At 43.3% G+C, this 24136-nt stretch overlaps 1 protein-coding gene across 1 annotated transcript in view; it reads right to left on the bottom strand.

Annotated features, from left to right (window-relative positions):
• The window catches only part of LOC111141837 (breast carcinoma amplified sequence 1), a 91546-nt gene that overhangs the window by 32606 nt on the left and 34804 nt on the right, over positions 1-24136 (bottom strand). Inside the window, exons 5-6 of the mRNA XM_022494673.1 lie at positions 5648-5806; positions 4642-4686 (exon numbers count right to left, since the gene is read on the bottom strand). Of these exons, the coding sequence (XP_022350381.1) occupies positions 4642-4686; positions 5648-5806 (204 nt within the window). The remainder of the gene's footprint in view (positions 1-4641; positions 4687-5647; positions 5807-24136) is intronic.

The following is a 24136-nucleotide window of genomic DNA, read 5'->3' as shown; positions in this document are numbered from 1 at the left end:
CCTATCTTTTTGGATGACAGAATCGTAAAGTGAGGTAAAAGGAGGTAAAAGCCAAAAAGCGCTAGCAAATTGCTGCACAAATGAGAACATTTGGGAATTATCTCCTTACTTTACATAAAAAGGCAAAACCTTACAGTCCAGAAAGGGGTGTCTCTTCTCCTTCTTCCCAGTATTTCCCCTGAATCCTATCTTTGCCCAAAACGTAACTCAGTGCCAGGATGTGAAGCCAGTGATCTGGGGGGACCTTAAGAATACAGAACATGGGCGCCTGGGTGGCTCAGTGGGTTGAGCCTTTGCCTTTGGCTCAGGTCATGATATCAGGGTCCTGGGATAGAGCACCACAACGGGCTGTCTGCTCGGCAGGGAGCCTGCTTCCTCCTCTCTCTCTGCCTACTTGTGATCTCTGCCTGTCAAATAAATAAATAAATAAATCTTAAAAAAAAAAAAAAAAGAATACAGAACATGGCTGGCCCCCTTTTTGTGGAGGAAAGAGATTCTGGAGGCATGAAACTTAGCTGTGCATAAGATGAATGCCACCGGAAAGGCAGGTACGAGAGGGAAGGTCATACACTTTGTAAACTTTCAAGACCCCCGACTCGCAGAAGCTCCAAGTGCATTTCTCTGCACGAGGTCCATGACACACTTACATGACCCTGTTACTGAATGGTCTCCCACATACAGTAGCACCACGTTTTAATCCTCAACCACCCCCTCTACGCAATCTCTATCCCTCCACCCCTGCTGTCTTTACAAAACAAATCAGCCTGTATGGAAATTCAAGAGTGGCTTCATAACACAGTTTGCTTATGCAAATATAGATTCAGCCGGGAGATCTTTCTATGGAGTTTTTACTTGCCTACACAATCCTGGGGCTATACATCCCACTGGGGAAGGTTTTTTTTTTTTTTTTTTTTTTTTTTCCTTAAGTTCATTCAACTTAGTGGAGAATGGCAGATATTTCAAACAAATGTCCAAGGATGCTGGCCCAATTCAAGGATCTTAACTGCTGGTTTCAGACAAACCCTGGTGTCTTCTTAGCCATTCAAAGAGAGAAAACTCCACAGCTGACTTCTATGTTGTCCTCACTTCCCAAGGGCATGGAGATAGAAATTGCTCTGCCTTCATTCATTGTTTTCTTGTGCTTGGGTTTTTATCTGGGATCAGTATGAGCTTAGTTAAGACTGAGAATGGGTGGAACAGACCACAGAAAGATAAGATGATTTTCTTGAGGTTAGAAGCGTATTTCCCAAAGTGTAGGAAGCATACCATTGGTGGTATCATATACAACTTTAGGTTGTGCTGAGATAAAACATTTAAAAAAAGACCATTAAAATGGAGAAAATACATTTCCCCCCCAATTCTCATCTAATCTTTTTAAGAACACTCAGGGGGAAAAGCTTAGTCTGGTCTTGGTACATCTTTAACATTTTTCTATTGCTGGCAAATTGCATTTTAATAAGGCTAGAAAGGCATTAGATTTGGAGCTTGACACAAACAAGGTAGCTAGAATACAATTTTTTTTTTTTGTGAGCCATATTCATGGTTAACTCTTTATGCAAAATGACTCGAGTTTTCCACACATCTGGTAATATAAAGTTTTCTTTAAATAGGAAATGAGTCCTTTTTAATATAAAAAGATCAACCAAATAATACTACATCTGACAAAAATGATGAAGATGGTATGCATGCTTCAGACATTTGAGAAACACTGAGTTAGAAGGATAATTTCAGAACCCTGGTCCACACTAGGAAGAAACTAGTCAGATGTTTATGAATAATTACAGAGACTTAAAAGAATCATTGAAATTTGGTTCACGTCATTTTTAATTCCCTTGAATGATCCCAATCACACCAGGCTGTCTTCCCCAAAGTAGAGCTGGAGGGACCCAGCACAGCCACGTGTACATATGGTGAAGACCAGGGTTCTTCTTCTTCTTTTTTTTTCTTTCTAATTTAACAAGATACAGACCTTATGCCTAAAGAATTTTCTAAATGCGAATCCTAGCCTGGGGCTATGCAGGTGCTTTTTCTTGACGCCTTTAGCTTGGCTCTCACAGGTCTTCTGTCCTGGTTGACCATCACAGACACTTTCTGCTTTGGATGCCTTTTGGGCAACAGCAGTCACAGCTTAGAACTTTGTTTTTAGACAAAATCCTTCTTTTTTCCCCTGTCATTTTTAAGTGCATTGAAACACTTTCACAATTAACTGCCACTTTCACGATCACCCCATCCCCAACCACAACGTTCACATCACGTGAATGTTTATCTTTTTTAAACTTTCAAAGACAATTTACTACCTGGTAGATTCCCAGACCATTTCCAGTACATGATTTTCAACAGGGCAACCTATTTAAGTGACCCAGATTAACGCAAGTCCATTTGCTAAAGACAAAGACAGGACATTAAGCTTGATTCGTATGATATAAAATATTCAGATAAAAAAAGGTAACTCCGCCCCTACTCGATAGTTTTAAAGATCGAAATACTCTTGTCACACGGGAAAGGAAAAGATACATGAAAACCATTTATTTTTGCATCCTGGAGTCAAAACAAACACTGTCTCCAGTGGCTTCTTTTCTCCAACCCATCTTTTATTCAGTGTTAGGAACTTCAGGGAAGCCATATCATCTGCAAAAATTTCAACTGACTTCTAGATGGATAGATCTCCCCGGCAAGAGAAGCGTCTACTGCGCGCCAGTCCGCTGAGCTGAAACAGCCCAGCCACAACCATTCAGAGTTGTCGACTCAAGTTACAAATGGTGGGGGATTTTGCATGGAGCGTGGAGTGTGTTCAAAATTGTCTGGGCCGGGGTGCCTGGGTGGCTCAGTGGGTTAAGCCTCTGCCTTTGGCTCAGGTCATGATCCCAGGGTCCTGGGATCAAGCCCCGCATCGGGCTCTCTGCTCAGCGGGGAGCCTGCTTCCTCCTCTCTCTCTGCCTGCCTCTCTGCCTACTTGTGATCTCTGTCTGTCAAATAAATAAATAAAAATCTTTAAAAAAAATTGTCTGGGCCAAATGGGAAGACGGACAAACAGTATATGTGTTTCGAAAGCAAGAATCCAAGAACTTTGGTAGAAAGGATGTTAAAAATGCAGGTTTGTGGAAAGAGGTCGGTTTGCGTATTAGACAACCTACATTCACAAAACCCTCTTCTGAGACTCAGCTCCACTGGCAGTGACCCTGACCTCTCTGGGCAGGGTAGTGAGATCTTATCAGCTAGGTTCGTGCAGTTGGGACCACATTCTGGGGGGTGGAGGGAGGAGTCTTGGTGCATGAGCAGCTAAGAGAATGAGCGCATCAGGTCACTTGGGAAGCCACACAACACACCCACGTACCCCACTGTTTATAGCCTATTGTGCTGACTGTGTGACTTCAAACAATGTAAGACATAGAATCAAAAAAGAAACATTTGGATCCAACTATTCATTGAACTTGACCCCAGCTGCCTTATAGCAAACGACTAATTTTATAGGAAAAAACATGTAGATGAGTCAGATAAATATTTTTTTTTCGAATGGAAGAAGAACATTCTAGAAGAAGCAATTGATACATTACAATTGTCATCATGGTGTCCAATACGTCTGGCAGTGATTATGGAAATAGTGATCGCCTGTATTTGAACAGAGTTCCACAGTTTGCCAGGCATTGTCACACTTTGCTTCAAAGCTGGGGTTGGAGACAGAATTTATTGCCCCGATTTTACAGATGTTGGATTCACATAGGTTCGGATCACGTCACACAGCTACCACATAGCAGGCCTGGAGCTCAAACGCAGGTCTTGAGACAAATTCTAGAATCCTTTTTGCAACCTGGTCCCTTCAAATATTGGTAACAGATGTATTGGGCTGGCCCAGCCATTTACTGGGTCCCAGCGTCTCTCAAAGCACCCTCAGTTATCAAAAGAAGGATGCAAGACATTTATCTGTCACCAAATTAAACTTTCCTCACGATTCCCGTGAAAGTTAAACCATGTGTTCCATTAGGGATAATCAGTTCTGTCAAGGGTAAAGGAAAACATCTCTAGGAAGTAGTTTTTCCAAATAAAATTTATTTTGAAGGGAATTGGTTGTATGTCTAGGATGACAGAGAAAAAATTCAGGCTCTCTAGGGCATCCTAACTCTAAACATTCCTTCCCTTGGCAAGCACCCAGTGGTGACTATTTGATTTCACCAACAATTGTCTTTGTGGAGATTTATTTTTTCCAAATTACATGAAAAACATGGAACGTATTTTTTAAAAGTCAAAAATAGAGCAGTTTACTTCTACTTTAAATTGTAATTCACCTCTTCCTCATTTCTAGTAGCTAATTTGTGCTATATTCCTATATTCCCTGGGTCTCTCCATGCACAGTTAAAAAGACCAACATGATATGTGGTTGTTAGTATTTCGTTCTTATTTTATATAAGAAATTGGTGATTGTGTCATTATTTATCCAGAGATAGCAAATATTTCAAGCTTTCCACTAAAATTTTCATCAAAATACCGCCGACACTAATGAAACACTTTAAAGACAATCTAACAGCACTGTGACATTGCTGAACACATACACACACACAAACTTCAAGAAACCAAGCAGCAGACACAAATCCAAATCCATTCCCATGCACAAATCCAAACAGGAACACACTTCAAACTACCTACCGTGTCTTCCAGATCTTTTTTTGTTTCAGTTTTGCTAGGTGAAACCTTAAAAGTTTAAGAAAACCAAATATTAAAAATCATAGCTATCTTTTTAGGGTGATTTGATTTCATAGAGACATCGTTTTTCAGGGGGTTGTTGCTGTTCAATCTGCAGGTAACGAATGTAATGAGAAGTCCTTTTCAGTACAAAAGCGTTCTACCAAGTTCGGTAGATAGCCATGGACTTCTGGATAATTTCTAGGTATAAACAAGTTTTTTTTTTTTTAAAAAGTCAGGGTTTATGATGAAATGCATCAGACCTTATACATTCACTAAGAGCTTGACCACCTTCAAAATTGTCTCCTGGAAGGCCAGAGACTTTCCATCACTCCTACCACTGATCCAAGCAAAGGCACACCACTTTGGTATTCGTGACATGTTCTGTTGACTGGTTTTCACTTTTTTGAGGCTAGTCTTGGGCTTTGGAAAGAACCCAAACACACTTGGAGCTGTCCATGTGATTAGTCATTCATTGATTCATTGATTCATTCAGCCCTCTCACAGGTCTGGCGTGGACCAGGCCATGGCTGCCTTGAGGAGTCAGAGACAAGCAAGCATTACAGGACATGGGTCCCTGCCTCTGGATAGGAATCGATTTCTACAGTTTTAGTTGCCATCTGAATGGCAAAACTGCTTTGATAGGTCGACAGCTCAAGGAGCTTTTTCTCTATGTTTATGTTCAATGACCATAAGACATGGGACCACGGGAGAGTTGTGTTGCAAAGTAGCTCACATAGTTCAGGCACCTGCTGTTTACCCCACAGTTCCCAGCTCTAAGGGCTCCATCACTGAAAGCTCCATGTGACCCAATTCCCTTGCAGAGCACGTCCCGTCCCTGTTCTCCAATGTTCCAGCCACACCATCATGATCCCCCCCGCCCAATACAATAGCAAATATATATTATTCTCGGAATTAACACAACTTTGGAGCGATGGGATTAAGGAAAGAAGGAGAAGCAACCACTCACCAGAGTTTTAAGGAAGCTCATGATGGAATTACTATTCTCGGTTGTATTTGTGGTCTGGGGGTCCTCCTTTGCAGTCTCCAGTTCTTCCGGGTTCCCGGGGACAGAGCAGCTCACGGTGGGGACCTGTTGTCTTTCTATCCCCTTGCTGTCCACTATGTCCTAGGTGTAAAAGAAGAGTTTTCCCCGTCGTCACTGGTTGAATGTGGACTCTCACAGTGATAATTTTTGCCTCGCATCCCTTTCTCCCTGACCCCCTAATTCCAGCCATACTTCTTCTGCCCACGGGTGTGCAGAACAATCAGGAGCTTATGAGAGTCCCTCTTCCTTCCCCTCCTCTGCTTTCTAACATATGCAGCATTTGCAGTCAGTTGGAGAGACATTGTTTGGAGCCAGAGGGTAACAAACATAGCAGTGCACGTTGCCTCCCGAACAAAACCCCCTTTCTCCCAATTCTACAAAGACATTGTGTATGATGCCAATATCTCTCAACTTTATGGTCACCTAGTCCAATGATCTGCACATTATCCCCAGAGATGCCTCCATCTGACTTCCCACAATCTCCAAGGTGTGAATCGTATCAACTTTTTAAAAGCACTTTTTTTTAAAGATTTATTGACCCATTTTTTAAAAAAGATTTTATTTATTTATTTGACAGATGGAGATCACAGAGAAGCAGGCAGAGAGAGAGGAGGAAGCAGGTTCCCTACTGAGCAGAGAGCCCGAGGCGGGGCTCGGTCCCAGGACCCTGGGATCATGACCTGAGCCGAAGGCAGAGGCTTTAACCCACTGAGCCACCCCGGCGCCCCTTATTGACCCATTTTAAAGAGAGACAGAGAGAGCGCAAGCAGCGGGAGGAGCAGAGGGCAAGGGAGACTCTCAGGTAGACTGTGCACTCAGCGCGGCACCTGATGCGGGGCTCGGTCTCACCTCTCCACGATCCCGACCTGAGCTGCAATCAGGAGTTGGGTGGTCAACTGACTGAGCTGCCCAGATGTCCCTGAAAGTATGATGTTTTAAAATAATAACTCTGTTTTGGGGATCTGGGAGTTTATCGGTACAAGGGATACGACACAGGAACTGATTTTCTTCTGACTCAGGCAGGAGGGTAGGAAGCCTTCCAAACCTGTGCTGCTCGCTCCATCTCTATGCTCACGACCCTGGGCTAAGCCAGGTTACTTCAAACCCATCCATTCTTCACTGACGTCTTTCTGGGTCTTGCCGTCCACAGCATCTATGTATCCCCTCCTCTGAGTTTCTATAACCCTGTTCTCGGTGCTCACTTGGCATGTGGGTTATGGGCCCAAGACTAGCCTAATGCCAGAGGCCAGGCCAGAATCCTCTGCATTAAAAATGGGGCTTTTGTGGAAGGGCTATAAAAATACAAACACCCATTTTGATGAATATTTGAAAAGGTAATAATGACACATGTATCCCGAGGGTTCCCTCAGCCCCAGCACTCTTTCCAAAGGGAGAGCTGCCTCTCATGAAATGTCTTATAAAGGTCTGGAACTTTGTAAAACTAAAAGCAGCTAAGAGACATGGACTTAAAAATCTTGTTAGGTTTTCTAGCAAATTCCAGGCAAAAACTGTTTGTGTTGGAGGAGATGCTCTTTTAATAAACAGGTTCTAGGGGTGCCTGGGTGGCTCAGTTAGTGAAGTGTCTGCCTTTAGCTCAGGTCATGATCTCAGGGTCCTGGGATAGAGCCCTGCATTGTGCTCTCTGCTCAGCGGGGAGTCTGCTTCTCCCTCTCTCTCTGCCTGTCCCTCTGCTTGTACTTTCTCTCTCTCTGTGTGTGTGTGTGTGTGTGTGTGTGTGTGTGTCAAAAAATAAATAAAATCTTAAAAAAAAACCCAGGCTTTTATATGAATTAAAAAAAATTTTTTTTATTCCAGGTATATTTCAGCTCCACGATGTTAAGGGGGAAGGATGGCTGAACATCCTGTTTACAGCCGATGAGGGCTGGTATACCCACAGGTGTGCGCACACACAAAGTTATTGTTCCAGTGTGCTTTAGAAAAATATTCCCAGCATCAAACCTTCGGTACTATGGATATTTTTGCGTAGGTGAAGCTGAGTACAAAGAACATTTGAAATAAAATTTGAAATTAAAAAAAAATTACATAATAACCAAACAGGTGTTTTGGAAGAGGAGCCATCATGAAAGCAGTAACAGGAATAAATCTCACTGAGAAATGTTGCACTGGGTCTGACTTACAGTGTGGCCTAGGACAAAGCCATCACTTGTTTCCTCATCTGCGTTCAGTAGCTATGGGGGTGGGGGGAGTTGGACTAGACCCAAACTGCAGAGAGACCACAGGTGTCAGCCTGGGCTCTGGGGCCGCCTCCTAGAGCGGTTGGGGCAGTAAAGGGGAGAGTCCACGTACAGGACTCAGGACAAGCCATAGCATCTGGTAAGCTTCCCATGAATGCTCGCTATTCTACAAGGCCTCCCTCTGCGGCCAGTCTGTAGTGGACACAGGCTGGGAGGGAGGACAGTCCTCTGAGTAAAAGACAAGTGAGTCCCTCTGGCCCATGGACGCCTATTTGGATGGCACATTGGAACGAACCATATGGGCAGTGGTTAAGCCAATGCCCCTGCCCAGACCCTGCTCAGACCAACTGAATGAGACTTTCTGGAGGTCTACAGAGTCCCGGGGGATTGCAGGATGCCCCAGGGCTGAGAACAACCAGAGTCAAGAGGAGGGAAGACCTGAGGACAAAGCAGCGTTGCCCTTGGCCATGGAGCCTGTCACAGGGAGATGGGTGGAGGTGGGGGAGGGGTTTTAGCCAGAGATAAGAGCATGAAAAATGTAGAGAAGATGAGGAGGGAAGAGGGCTGGGGAAGGTTTGGGGTGAGGTTATTTAGTTCAACTATGGTGGAGGGGCTATGGCAGTCATGGTGGTTAGGGATATGCCACCCTGAGCAGGATTGAGGACATGCAGAGTGCCCGCTTAAGGAACAGGGGCTGTGGAAGGTTTTGGGCTGGAGCAGCCTTGCTGTCCCTCACCACAGGGGTGGGGAGCAGGCAATGAGACTCAAGGGCAGCAGAAAGTAGAGAGTTCCCGCAGGGAAATTTAAGGCAGAGAAGGCACATCTCCGTCCCAGAGGACGTCTGTGGTTGCCTGCAATGCAAAAAATGCAAAGAGTCAAGAGAGGACAATGGCACCAAAAGGCAAAAAAACTAGAACTCTTGTCTCTCCATCCCTCCTCCCCAGATGCACACACCTGGGGGCAGAGGAGAAGTAGAAGGGAAAATCCTACCCCCTCCAGATGGTAAGTCCAAGGTTGCATCACAGCTTGATCCCAGAAAAAAACTGGGATGAATGTTAAAATGGATATGAGATGGAAGTTTTTTTTTTTTTTTAATTTTTAAAGATTTTATTTATTTATTTGTCAGGGAGAGAGAGTGCACACGAATGAGCATAAGCAAGGGGAGCAGCAGGCAGCGGGAGAAGCAGGCTCTCCGCTGAGCAGGGAGCCCCATGTGGGACTTGATTCCAGGACCCTGGGGTCATGACCTGAGCCAAAGGCAGAAGCTCAACCAACTGAGCCACCCAGCCACCCCAAGATTGAAGTTTTAAAATTGGACTGGACTTTTGAATCCCTGGAATGTCTGGGATTGCCTGTGATACCAAAAGAATTAGGAAAGAAACTATCAGGTGTCTACCAGGCACATGACATGGACCAAGTCACTGGGCATAGAGCAGGGACTGAGACACACAGTGCCTTGTCCTCAGAGAGCTGACCTTCTAGCAGCAGAGCAAAGCAAAACCAAACAAAAATACAGATGAACCAATAAATGTAACTTATGCCTCAAGCAGTGACGATTGCAAGACAACAAATGAACACGAGGGAACAGAGGGTGATTTGGTGCTGGGTGAAGTCCTCCAGGAACGGACATGTGGGGACGGGGGAGGAATCTTTTCTGGAAGGCCCCTGACGTCCAGGCTGGGTCAGCTGCTCTGAGGCCCTCTGGCCCCACAGCCCATGGGCTCCCAGTGTTCCTCACAGGGAGGGGAAGGGCCTGGTTCTAGGCCATGGCCAGCTCCCGGACGGGCGATTCCTGCGGGGGGCAAGAGGCAATGATTATCTCTGTGATCCCAGATTAGACACGCAGGGACATTTATTGAACTTCCTGGAAATAAGTGGTGGTCCTTGGGGGACCGACAGGGAAATCCTGCCACAGTGGCTATCCTCTGAGGAAGCAGATAACGATTAGTACCTCTTTACCCAGGACAAAGCACTCTGAGTGGGGGATACATGGTTGGACAGGACTCCAGGAACAGAGGAGACCTCCAACTCCCTCCTCTGCCCCATGGCATCGTCTCCTGACATCCCTGAAGACTCTGACTTCTGCCTCCCTGAGTTCCCAGGTGCAGCTGGGTCGCAAGTCTCGGCTAACGGGAGGGTGAGCCCCTCCTGCCCAGTGCACAGAGGTTGTGGGTCTGCCGGGGGGACCTTCACCAGTGAGAGCTTTATGGACTTTCCATTGAAATCCTCACTTTGAACTTGAGCCCTTTCCTTGAACTGTTTTTTTTTTTTTTTTCTTCTTAGACTGACTTTTAAAGAGAACATGACTTCTGGTTCCAGAAAGATGGAGAATATGACGTTTCCTTATCCTCCTAGTAAGCACAATGGGAAGTCCCTGCTTTCTCTCCGCCTGGTGGAGAGAAGACAGACCAGCTAGGAAATGGAGACACCCTGGGGAGGGGAGGGCCCTGGGGTTTCTTCTTGCCTCATAGATCCTAGACTTGGAAATGGAGGAGCCAGCAACCTGCAAATAAGAGCAGCCACTGAGCAAAAAGGTGCTGACAAGGAGGCAGAAAAACTAGATCGCTCACACATGGCTTGCTGGTGGGCAGCAATGGCACAGCCTGTGTGGAAAAGGGTTTGCCAGTTTCTTGACAAACGAAATACACAACCACAATACAACCCAGCAATTGCAATATCCTGGGCTTTTTTTTCACCAGTGAAATGAAGACATATATTCACAGAAACACCTGCACATGAAAGTTTATAGCAACTTTGTTTGTAATAGCCCCAAACCAGAAACAACCAAATGTGTTTCAAGGGATGAATGGCTAGACAAAATGTGATCTCTCGGTAGCAGAGAATAGTATGCAGCAATAAAAAAGGAAGGAAAGGAACAATTTGTATTGATAGACTTAATGACCTCAATGAGCCTCCAGAAAATTCTGCTGGAGGAAAGAAGCCTGTCCAAAGAGTGTACAGACTGCGTGACTCCATTTATATACCGTTGTTGAAAAGACCTAACTATTGAAACGGAGAAGAGATGGGGGTTTGCCAGAAGTTGGGAAAGAGGGTGGAGCTGTAAGGGAAGTGGAGGTACGGAGAGGAGGGCAGCATGAAGTGGACATGTTCTCCATGGGACCATATCAATGTCAATATCCTGATTGTGATATTGTATCATAGTTTTGCAAGATGTTACCGCTGAGGGATCCTGGATAAAGGGATTTCTTTGTATCATCTCTTACAACCACATGTGAATCTACAATAATTTCAAGATTAAAAATTAAAAAAAAATCATTTGAGGATAGTTCTGGAAGATAAGAATGAAGAATCAATGAAAAGTCCAACAATTCTGGAATAGGTCAATAAATTTGTACATGGTATTTGCGTATGAGATTAACCTCTAGGCCACATTAACCTACATTTCTACATGTAGGAATGACACATTCCATGTGATGGGATATTCTGCAGCCACGAATTCTTTGAGGAAAGTATAACGAGCAAAAAAGATCAATGATAATAATCATGACCAACCTTTATGTGTCAGGCCCTGCTAAACTAGTTAAAAAGGCCTCATGCAATTCTTTTTTTTTTTTTTTTAAGATTTATTTACTTATTTATTTGTCAGGGAGAAAGAGAGAGAAAAGGTGGGGAGAGGGAAAGAAAGAGATCATGAACGGGGGGAGGGGTAGAGGGAGAAGCAGACTCCCCACTGACCAGGGAACCCGATGTGGGGCTTGATCCCAGGACCCCGGGATCATGACCTGAACCGAAGGCAGATGCCTAACTGATTGAGCCACCCAGGTGTCCCAAAAGTCTTCATGTAATTCTTACAAGGATTCCGTGAAGTATGTACTATATGCAGTTTTAGGGTTTTTTGGTTTTTTACTGATGAATAAATCGATGCATGAGAAGGATAGATAACTTGCATATGGTTGTAGAGTAGAACTGGAATTTGACTCCAGACCCAAATTATTTCCAAGGCAAAAAGCATGTACGCTCCATGCTGCCTGACCCCTGCCAACTCCCTTCCTTCAGGTGTTTGCTCAAAACCAAGAGTTGTTCTATTTTAATTTCTCTTGTCTCTATTCTTCTTCCCTGCTATATGACACATATTATCCCGGGACGTATAGGAATTTAGGGTATGATAAAGAGGACACCTCAAATCTATTCAAAGCGGAGGACTATTTAATCAAACATACAGGGACCAGGTGGTCATGTGAAAGCAAATCAACTTGGTGCCCTAAGTCAATCCTACAGAAGAACAAAATCCAAATGGATAAAAACTCTAGAAGAAAACACGAGAAAAATATTTATATTTTATAATTTTGGATGGAGAAGACTTTTGTAACTGTGACTCAAAATCCGAACACCATTAAAGGAAAGATCGAGAGAAAAAAATACAAGTCCGAAAGTTTGGAAACGTTCCATTGGGAGGCTGGTTTGAGAACCAAGCAGTCTTGTTTACTGCTGTTCAGAATGTAAATTAGTTTAGTCCCGATTGAGGGCAATTTGGCATTATCTACCAAAATTTTTAAAAAAGAACAGACTCTTTTATCTAGTGATTCCGCTTCTAAGCATTGACTCTCAACTTCAAGTCACACACGTGTGAAAAACCAAACTCATGAAGTTGTTTACTGTGGGGCACTAGCAAATGTTGGGAAACCAGCCCAATGTCATTGTTTGGGTCCAGAAAAACTAGATCTTGGAACACTCACACAACGGAATAGTACATGAGTGTTAGAAATGAGGAAGCTGTACAGGTATTGAAATAGTGTTGTCTGAAAAAAAAAAAAAGCATGGACTAGAACTGAGTGTATATTATATCATCTTCTGTGTAAAAAAAAAAAAGGAATAAAAATTTATGCTTGCATTTGCTTATGTATGTCCAGAGAGATCCTGGAAGGATGCACTTAAAAATGCAACCGGTAATTATCTACTGGGGATGGCATTGGTAGACAGGTAGACCATTTTTAGAATTTCTTAATTTGAGCCAGGTATTATGTATAAAAATCAAAATTAAAACAAAATGTAGGCGACTAATTCCAAATTTTAAAAAACTCCCAGAGGGCGAAACTAAATACAGTTGGAAAGATGATGCCTTACATATTGAGTTATTTGTAGAATGATCTTTGTTCCTAACTACAAATATGTCTTTGCTATTCTCATCAGGCCTCCAGATCATGCTCAATGAACAGAAATTTTAGACTGAAGCAAAAACACTTCCCAGGAAATATCTGGGAACTTCTTTGATACAAACAGGTGTTCATGGTGTCAGCTTGTTTTCCATCTGTGTGGGAGAAGCCTATTTTCCCCCCTTGCTGTTGGCTTCAAAGGGCAAACAGACAGGGACACTAGTTAAGTGATCACAATTTGTCATGTTGAAAAATAATGCTGCCTTATCGTAATTTGATTGTCTATAATAAAACCCATATGGAACTTCTGGCACCTTCCTTCAACTGTGAATTATCAACTGGATCTCGGCCTCTTCAAGCAATGTCTACATTGTTAAAGTGAAAACACAAGGCATGAAAGCCTTGTCTGGAGCTATTAGTGATAAATGTCTCCCTCATCTAGGTTTCTTCACTGATGGTGTGTCCCTGGTTTCGGTTTGAATCATTGCACCGAGAATCAGCTCCTAGCTTACAGTTGAACATAAGAAAATTTGTCCGAAGAACACTGAATGGTCCAGAAACCCATTACTCCATTCCTTTCCATCTGTTAGGAATTTGAGCCACATACTGCCCGGGGATAAAAGGGAAAGCGCTGTTTCCTCTCCCACTTGGATACCCCAGGGGCACAAAGGGCATCGTGTGCTAGGCAGCAGTGGTCTCCAGACTGTCTTCCTCTGAAAGTCCCATCACCTGCACGGAGCCATTGTCAGATTGAGGGAGAAAAATGGAATTTGGTTAATTCTTGAAGATAGAATTCATCTTCCTATTTGCCCAGAAGGGAAAGGAAATTAATAAACAAGAAAGGAACTCCAAAACCAAAGTCTCCTAAAACTGTTCTGGGGGACCTTCAAAATTCCCTGCCTAGGGGCGCCTGGGTGGCTCAGTGGGTTAAAGCCTCTGCCTTCGGCTTGGGTCATGATCCCAGGGTCCTGGGATCGAGCTCCGCATCGGGCTCTCTGCTCTGCCGGGAGCCTGCTTCCTCCTCTCTCTCTCTCTCTCTGCCTGCCTCTCTGCCTGCTTGTGATCTCTGTCTGTCAAATAAATAAATAAAATCTTACAAAAAAAAAAAAAAACCTCCCTGCCTACATATCTGTTTCCTACGTTACATATAATACATTTACTTTGTTTTCCCATGGAGCTCAAAACCATCTAAGGAGAGTTGGTCAAGTTGGTCACTGTAGCTAATTTTTATTTTCCCCACTCTTCCCGCCCAAATTCACACCGGCTGATAAAAAGGCATCCACGTTGTTTAAGCTCAGGGCAAAAATAGGGAAAGAACACAGCGCCCAAGAAATGCCAGTTATGGAAGGCTTCAAAGATCACCCGTCCACAGCCAAATTCCTCTTTCTCATCCCCTACTGGAGATTACTACACATCGGTTCCAAGTGTATTTAAAGATCCAGTGTTATTTCTGAACAGGAACTTGCCATCCTAGTTCTGGATTGCACAGTTCCGGGAATTCCGGTCAAGAAAAAAAGAACTTGTGGAAACTGTTATTAGCAGCCTCATGGCTGGCCACCAGGGATGCCGCAAGCCTTACAGCGCACTCTGCTGGAAGGACCTGGACATTACCTGGATTGCCGCTTGCCCTTTAACTCAGCCTGGCAGGGCCCTGTGCCTGCTGCTTTTATAAAACGGAAAGAAAGGGATGAGCAAAGAAGAAAAACGTAACTGGCACCCATTATTCCATTACTCCACTACTGAAAACGACTGCTATCGATAATGTGTAATTTGGGGGGTACCTGGGTGGCTCAGTGGGTTAAGCCTCTGCCTTCGGCTTGGGTCATGATCTCAGGGTCCTGGGATGGAGCCCCGCATCAGGCTCTCTGCTCAGCGGGGAGCCTGCTTCCCCCCTCTCTCTGCCTGTTGCTCTGCCTACTTGTGATCTCTTCCTCTCTGTCAAATAAATAAATAAATAAAATCTTAAAAAAAAAAAAAACAACGTGTAATTTTTCATTCCACGCCCCTCTTTGGGTTCCAAAAGAATGTGTATGTGTGGGCCAGCGGGCAGAAGATTTTTCCCTACAAGGATCCTTCTTGTTTTGAGCCCTGCTCTTCTCCTGTAACACTGTCTTCACAGGTCACTCCTTCCAGGTCTGTGTTATGCTGGCTTATGATGTCCGGTGTAAGGGAGTCCCGTAATCAACAGAACAGCTACCTTATTGGACTGTTTTAATCTTCCCAACTTTCCTCTTACAGACATCTCTGGAATGAAAAAAAAAAGCCTTGTAGATAAAATTTTGCCCATTTTCTCAATAAATTACTAGATGTCAAGTGGCTTGTTCAAAAAGCACATTATTCGAGACAGCTGACGTGCCATCGTTGAGACAAGCTTCCTAATTAAGAAATTACCAAAGACTTCAGAGGGCAATACAAATAACATAAAAACACTGAAAAGCGAAACCTATCTTTTCTTTGTCTTCTGGCGTGTTTCCTAAGAGGGCAACCTAAGCTGCGTGACACAGATCTAAAAATGTTCTACTTACCCATTTTCCCTCCTATTTTTGGAAGAGAGGCAACAGTGTTCATTTCATCTGCTTATTCTAGTTGAAATAGACTGGGCTGGACCAGCTCATCTGGTCTGAACGCTCTTTATTGTAAATCGTAAGATCATCACCCACTTTAACACTCTGCAGACCTAACCTCGGGGTATTAAGAACGCGTCTCGGGGCTCGGCACCTATCCGAGGTAGGTAGGGCCTCATTAATCTATGGGGTTGACGGACGCAGAGATGTTGTATTTATAAGATTAAATAAAGCAGTTGTTCATTGTGGTGGGAGTTGGAAGGGGGTAAAGGAATCTATCAAAGAAAGCAATTCACACTCGCTTCCTGCCGGTAAGGTTTTCCATGTTCTCTCTCAGAGCTCGTCCACTTGCAGGGTGAGCTTGTCAACTTGATTCCCAACAGCAAGTGAAATGTGGGTAGAGAACTAAGCACTGAAATGTGCTTTTCTTGCCTCTTGGTTTTGCTTTACTTTTGCAGCAGTCAGTGCTTCGGGACGCCTTCTCCACGCCCACTCTGTAGGATGTGAAATGGAAAAATACAGTTGCTGTGGGCAAAGAGTGGGTGGAGAGTGGTTCCTGGGGCGAGTCCCGTTGGGCAGAAAGGATTTGTGGAAGACTCTTCTAACATGGGCAAGCTCGAGAGTGATCATGGCCTTTCACACTTACTAGAGGGAAAATATCCAGTTTTTTAAAAAAGTCCTTCAAAATATAAAAGCTAATGACCCATAGCCTAGAATATGTTGGTCATCTGTTTAACAAACACTTCTCAGTAGCGAGAAAACGGTTTTGCAGGCTGCCAAAATTAGGCTGCAGACCTTCTAAGAATCGTTTGGCTTCGTACAGAAAAAGAAAAGAAAAAGTCCCATCCTTTTCCCTGAATTTGTAGGTTAGACCGAACTCCTTGGACCTGCCCCCTGCCCACTTAGTTATCTGCTACCTCTCCACTCTACTTTCTCCCTGATGATTTCATTCATAGCACTTCGTTTTATTTATTTGTTCTTTCTCTTTTTAAAGATTTTATTTATTTATTTATTTATTTATTTATTTATTTATTTATTTTATTTGGACAGAGAGAGTGGGAGGAGGGGCAGAGGTGGGGGGAGAGGGAGAATTTCAAGCAGACTCTGCACTCCCCCAATGCGGGGCTCAAGTTCATGACCCTGAGATCATGACCTGAGCTGAAACCAAGAGTCAGATGCTTAACCGACCGAGCCACCCAGGCGCCCCTGTTTGTTTATTTTCTTATTTATTGTTGCTTTCTTCATTGGAATGAAAGCTTTCATGAGGTACATCATTCTATCCCTAAAATCATTCCTGGCACAAAGAAAGTCCTCAGATGTTTGTTGAATGAATACATGAGCACATTCAAGCCTCTTATTTATTGTTTGACACCTGCCAGCAGATTAACTCTCAGGCTGGATTTGTAGTTTAGTAACCAGATGGTCCCCTATGTAGCGTCAAATTGTGATAAATGTAGGAAGGAAGCAAAGTGGTCTGTGATGGAGATATTTCACTTCACTCGCAACCTTGCTGCAAAAAAATAATCACGCACGTGTTGAAGTGAAGGACAACCCCCATGCCACACTGTTGGGAACAAGGGAGGAGTGGGGACCGGAGGAGCTAGAGAGAGAATGCCCCATTCCAAGGGTCAGCCACAACTCACATCCTGTCCAGGATGAAACTTCCCACTTTCCAGAAACATCTGAAACCTGGAACTGTATTGGAATTTTATAATTTTAAGATATTGTCAACTTTGTTCATTTTAAAACAGTATTCATCAATTAAAATATTAAAACACTGAAGTTCAAATAAAATCTATCTGTGGTTTGCCGCATCCTGCAAGAGGCCGTTTTCCAACTTGGGTCTACACGCCTAGCTCAACGTTTCCAAGTACAGTCCCTCAGAAGCTACGCCCAACTGGTTAGGCGGCTAGTAGTTTTATGGGTAATTAAGTCTGAGAAATGCTCTGTTAAACAAAGCAAAGTAAAGCCGTAGAACTTCTCAGGCCCTAAGGAGGCTGAATCCACTGTGAATCTTCAGTAGAGAAGATAAGGCAAGTTTTATTTTCTGAAACATTTTGATGGTGAGCCCTGTTTCGAGGTGGATCTTGTTGGACTGATGTTCCACAGAATTAGCTAATGTCCCAAAGTATTAGCTTCAGACATTTTTTTAAAAATGCAAGATGTTTCAAAAGGTTTCAAATATTTCCTCTTCTGGAACTTATAGGCACAGGGGCTAAGCGTGTGGGCACTGGTGATGAATTCCAGCTCTCTTGCTTTCTAGCCGTAGGGCCTCATGAAAGTTACTTCAACTGTCTGTGAGTTAGCAAATGCTCAATAAATTAGGGCTGTTATTAGAGCCTTGCAGGGAGGGACTCAGACTGGATAGCACCAACGGGAAAGTAAACTCAAAATTTATTTTGCATATTCATTGCAAAACACCATTCACTTGATATTCAACCATGATGATCAACACCATAACATGCTAGAGACTGAATTAAAAATACCAAGGGGCTCCTGGGTGGCTCAGTTAAGCCTCTGACTCTTGGTTTCAGCTCAGGTCATGATCCTGGGGTCTTGAGATGGAGCCCTCCATCGGGCTCTTCACTTGGCACGGAGTCTGCTTGTCCCTTTCACTCTGCTCCACCCCCCATCCCCCACCACCCTCATGCTCTCTCTATATATCCCTCTTTCTAAATAAATCAATAAAACCTTTAAAAAATACCAAATAAATGATACAGATATATGATTCGGCAGACTTTAGCTCACCGAAGGCATCTGTATCATTCATACATTTTGAAGTCATTTTCTTTTTAAAGTTGCGTTAAGCAGAGCTGATAGCGAGAATATATTCCAAGATTCTTTGCAAGGTCGTAATATGATTTGTACCATCTTTATTCTTGTCAAGTTCATCTATTGAACATCAACTGTATGCCAGGCAGTGTACCAGGCACTGGGAATACTTAGTTGCTTAAGACACAGCCACATCCCTCAAGATCGCGGTCTCTGTACGTGAGAAGGGTGATTATGGTAGAAGAAAATTTTTTGAACTTCATGTTGTGACCATTAGTATATTAGAAAGTAATTCAGTGGGTCAAAACCAGCATTAAAAACATCAAACATGGGGTGCCTGGGTGGCTCAGTGGGTTGGGCCTCTGCCTTCAGCTTGGGTCATGATGTTGGGGTCCTGGGATCGAGCCCCACATCGGGCTCTCTGCTTGGCAGGGAGCCTGCTTCCTCCTCTCTCTCTCTGCCTGCCTCTTTGCTTACTTGTGATCTCTCCCCCTCTGTCAAATAAATAAATAAAATCTTAAAAAAAATCAAACATGATAGAACAGAAAAGAATACAAAATACTAATGTGTGTTCCACGCTGTGAAAACAGCAGTGTTCTGTGAATTCTTTGTTGCATTCATGGGCATGTCTACCAGACCAAGATATAAAATCTATTTCTTACTGTGGGCCATAGTCAAATTAGACAGTTGTGCAGTGAGTAAGTTCAAGTAAATTACCATAGGAGTTGGGGATACTGGAACAGCCTCTGCAGTTTCATGTACTCAGTGATTTCCTGATATAAACTTGGATAGAAAAAATATATCTGGTTTCCATCCATAACATACCATCTTTGCTAGCAGAGTCTGCTTTCTACCAAAGAAACTTGACAAGCCCTCCTTGGACCTTGACACAGATATGCAACTGAATTTACAACAGAGAACTCTTAGGAAACTCCTTTTCCCTTTAAAAGGACACTATGACCATGGAGGTACCCTACTTGGAACTCTGGGGGCCACATGGAAACCACAGGTGGCCGAACCTGTGAACTGCGCCAACAATTCGCAGCAGGCCCTGGAGACTGACTTGTCCTGGAGTATGAAGATGTTGAACCAACGTAAACCCCCTAGCTCTAGAATTCTCATCATGCTCAAGAAATAATGCTTTCTCCTCATTAACTATGCCACTAGTGATTGGGTGGGTTTTTGTTTTTTTTTACTTGCAGCCAAAGGTGCCCTAAATGATAGCTACCCAAACTCCATCACGTAGGAAGATCATTTTATCTAGTTTTTTCTTTATTGCTCACTTTCTGAGAACTTAGAAAATATACTGTTTTATTTAGCATCATTACTATTGACTGCCTGTATCATCCTCTGACCTTACAATCCCGCCTCAGGAAGGCAGTATCTTCCTTTTCTGGATGAAAACACAAGGTTTTGAAATGACTGAGTGTCCTGGGTTTTGGCAACTCATGAATCTTGATTATGGTTTTGCCATTAACTTAGCTGTGTGGTCTTGGGCAAGTAACTTAACTTCTCTGAGCTCTAGCTCCCTCATCTGTTAAATGGCAATAAAGGGGCGCCTGGGTGGCTCAGTGGGTTGGGCCTCTGCCTTCGGCTCAGGTCATGATCTCAGGGTCCTGGGATCGAGTCCCACATCAGGCTCTCTGCTCAGCGGGGAGCCTGCTTCCCCCTCTCCCTCTGCCTGCCTCTCTGCCTACTTGTGATCTCTCTTTCTCTGCCAAATAAATAAATAAAAATCTTTAATAAATAAATAAATAAATGGCAATAAAAACACCTGCCTTCTTGTGTTGTTAGAAGAATCAAAGCAGGTAAAATATGCAAAGTGATTACTACAGAGTCTATGAATAATGAATTATTAAAAAGTGAGGCAATTATCATTATTTGAAGAATCTGGACTCGGCCCTGGATCCCTTGGGCTCTTAACACTTGGACATCATCTCTGCTGCTGAAAATAGTTCATATCAAACGTTTCTTATACTGAATCCATATAATTTACAAAAATTACAGTATCATAGCTAAAAACCTTGCTTACTTCATAATTTGCACAATTTAGAACAGTTTCCCTCCCTACTGACAAAGTCTTTTGGGTGGATAATTCTCTTTACCTCTTGGAATGGCATGGCCTTGAGGCCATAAGGTAGACAAAACAAAATAAAAACACAGCTTAAAATTCACTTGGCTCTCTAACATGGGAATTAGGTGACTTTTAAATTTTTTGAATTTTAACTTGTTACTTCCAATGTTGTACATCCTAACTCCTTAAAAACAATTAAATAACAATTTCCTCAAACAAATAATTCACTCTCACCTAGTCACAACCCTACTGCACAAATTTCAACAATTTGGTAAAAATATAATGTTGAGCATGGAAAGTATGGGCTTGGGGGATGGGCAATTCTCTTTAGCTATGTAGGCTGGTGTCAGTGACTTGGCTTCCCTAAAGCTTAGATTTCTTCCTCTGTAAAATGGTAAAGATTACAGGAATCCTACTTAAGTTTTGATGTTTCGATAAGATGCTTCCTTCAAAGCAATTTTGTTACTGAATCTGACTTAACATAGAGCATAAATAACATATTGGAGGATTCATGTCACCAGAAACCACCCAGAAGTTGGGACATCCGGTCAGCCTCATGGAGAACTTGGCACTTGAAGGTGAAGTGAATTTTTGGTAAAGAGAGAAAGAGAGAGACAGGTGGAAAAAATGTGGGGAAGCAGGTGGCATCGAGCAGGTCACATGGGGAGAATTCTGACTGGGTACATTCAAGGGAATAGTGGAAAATACAGTTGGAAACACAGAGAAAAGCTGGTGGAGACCCTTGAATGTCAGACTAAGGAACAATGGCTTGTAGGCAAGGGCACTGAACTTCTATTCTTTCTCAAGTAATTTTATAACTTCTGCCTCTTTTCTTTCTTTCCTTTAATCCATCAGGACTTTCTGACTTTGGTTATGTAGCTTTCAAATTAAACCCAACTGTGCTATCTCAGTGAGCTTTGACTAAGGACTACAGAAGACCAGAGTAAAAAGACAAAAATATTGATTAATGCCGGGGGTGGCGGTGGACCATGATACTAATAATAGCTAAATACTCTTTTTCTCAAAATGCAACATCTTGGTGCTAAGTTCTCTACATGGCTAATCTCTTTTAACTGTGGCAAGTGTGAATAATGGGAAAATGTGCTCAGCACTATTGATATCCCCATTTTACAGAAGAAAAAACCGAGGCTCAGAAAGGTTTAGTTACTTGTCCAAGGTCACACAGCCAGTAGGCAGCAGAGGCCGAGTTGAAACCTACTTGACTACAATGCTTATGTTTTAATTCCCTACTTTTCACCATGTAGGATTCTAGAAATCCTGGTTCTTGAATTCCATTTCTACCACTAATAGCAGTGGCAGGGTGGAGTTGCCATTTAGTGAGATGAGGAAGCCTGTGGATGACACGGGTAGGCATGCTGTTGCTTGCTGTGAGGTGTGGGAGAGGAGCCCGGTGTTGCCCATGCTGGGCGAACCTTCGAATGGAGATGTCGAAATTTAAGTACCCATGTCAAGAGGCGGCTGGATACTTAAGGCTCGACTTTCGGGGTGGGCCTAGGCCACAGACATGAATTTGGGACTTGTCAGCCGGTAGCTGTATATTTAACCCTTGGGACAGGGGGCGTCTCTGTGGAAGGAAGTGCCGTCAGAGAAGATGTCTAAGAATGAAAGTCTGGGGAACTCCGAGGTTTAGAGGATAAGATCCAGTAAAGGAGATTAAGGAACTGCGGGCAGTGTTGGGGGGAGGGACCAGGTGAGGAAGGGTGTCTGATGTGACTGGCAAGGCCAGTGGGACAGGACTGACACACAAGGGGTTTGGCAGCCACGATGAGGGGTGGGGAGGTGCGACGTCATGGCCACTTTGACATGAACAGTTTTTGTGGAGGATAAAAGCCTGAATGAAGTGAGTTCCAGAGAGAAAAGGACACAAGGAAGCAAAACCACGGAGTCTCTTTCTTAATATCTATAGCCAGAATGAATCTGAGGTTTGACGTCACTTCTCACCACACATCCCTTGAACAAATCTCGTCTCTTGATATTAAAATGATATGATTTTTGAAGGACTAGATTGTGATTTATCTTTTACATGCTTTGCCAAGGTTGGTGTTTAAATAACAGTTGGAGAATTTGGTTAAACTTTTAAAGAAAGGCATATTTCTTGTTTAAATCTCCTGAATCTGTGGTAACAGGTTAAGCACCACCCCCCAACCCCCCTTCAAAAGACCCTTCTGGAATTATTGGTTGGCAACAGATATATAGTGTTTGGTTTCTTGGTTAATGGATAAAGATCAAATTCTCATTATAGGACCTTTTTTTTTTTTTTTTTTTTTTGCAATGAATCTCTTAAATGCATATCTTATAACTCTGGTCCAATTGTTGAGGGGCTAGAAAAATTAAAAAAAAAAAAATCTCGTCGTCCCTGCCAACACGTTGGTTTGTGTGAATCACAGCTCAGTGAAACCTTTCAGGCATATAATTTATCTTTTCTTTGGCCTATGTAGTAAATGCTTCATTTGTTCATGAATTCTGGCCTTGTTTTAATTATGCTATGCTCTGAATGTAGTTTTATGAGGCACAAAAATAAGATTGTCATTCTGAAAACACAGAAGATTTGTGTGCTTCTCCCAGAATGAAATGGTGGCATCTTTCTCCCAATTCACAGCTCTGCAGGTTTGTGGTTGGAATTCCAATCCAGGAAGAAGCATGCAGTGAGACTGGGGGAAAAGGTTTGTGGGGTGGGAGGGCAGGGACAGCTGACACGGCTAAGCCCAACACATAATCTACACTGAGAATCCCGAATCAATACACTGACGGCCATTTATGCATAACGCGGGACTCCCACCAAGAAAGCCACTGATGGAGAAGTTTTGTTCGTGTTACTTTCTGAGGGCTGGATTCCCTCATTATGCTCATGGAAGAATTGATTCCTCCCCCTCCCCCGCCCAATACAGACCATGCAGCCGGTGGTCGGATGAGACATCTCAATAATCAGAAGGCTGTTTTCAAGACCTTTGCAGATAGATGGATTTGAGTATCCGCACGTTCACAGAATAAAGGAGACATAAATGACTACCTCCTGGTTTTCCGTGTTTTATATGTGTATAGTGCAGCGTGGGCCCTCAATACTCAGATTCAGTGATATGCCACTAAAAACATGGGCATCTGTAGTATAACAAAACCAGATGCAAACCTCATTGGTGAATCTGAGGGAGTCAACTCACTTTTTTCAAAAGAGGTAAGTTCCAACTCGTGTGTCTTCTGGGAGGTCCCTGTGACTTTCAAATATCATGGGCTAGACTCTACCAGATACTTGCCATGCTCCCAGCATAAGCCTCCATCTTCTGAATCAAATCTCATTTTGGAACTCATTCCACTCAAATTCAGGTGCTGGTCCTAAGAGCCTTTCATAAAAAAGCTGAGTGGATAAATTCCAACTCTAAAGTGTCCTGCACTTTTCTTAGACTAGGAATGGATTGGTTGCCTTGGACTTTTATGGTTAAAAAGGTTCAAGGGTCAGGTATCAGATCCTAAACTGGTTTTCTTAATTAAGGTGGGGGGATTTGGAGGAGTCACTAGACACCTGCCCCACAACGGGCAAAGCTCAGTCCTTCATCCTCTTCCCATAAATAACTCCATCTTTTCCTGACTCGGGCAATGGGTTGGCTTTGGATGCCCAAGTGAAGGGAACATGTCTTTATTCAAAGTCATAACTTTCAAATGGCCTTAGGAACCAG

Source organism: Enhydra lutris, unplaced genomic scaffold, assembly GCF_002288905.1.
Source record: "Enhydra lutris kenyoni isolate GAN:26980312 unplaced genomic scaffold, ASM228890v2 scaffoldscaffold6, whole genome shotgun sequence".
Classification (NCBI taxonomy): domain Eukaryota; kingdom Metazoa; phylum Chordata; class Mammalia; order Carnivora; family Mustelidae; genus Enhydra; species Enhydra lutris.
Note: the sequence above shows the minus strand (reverse complement) of the source record. Positions and strands in the feature narration are given on the sequence as shown.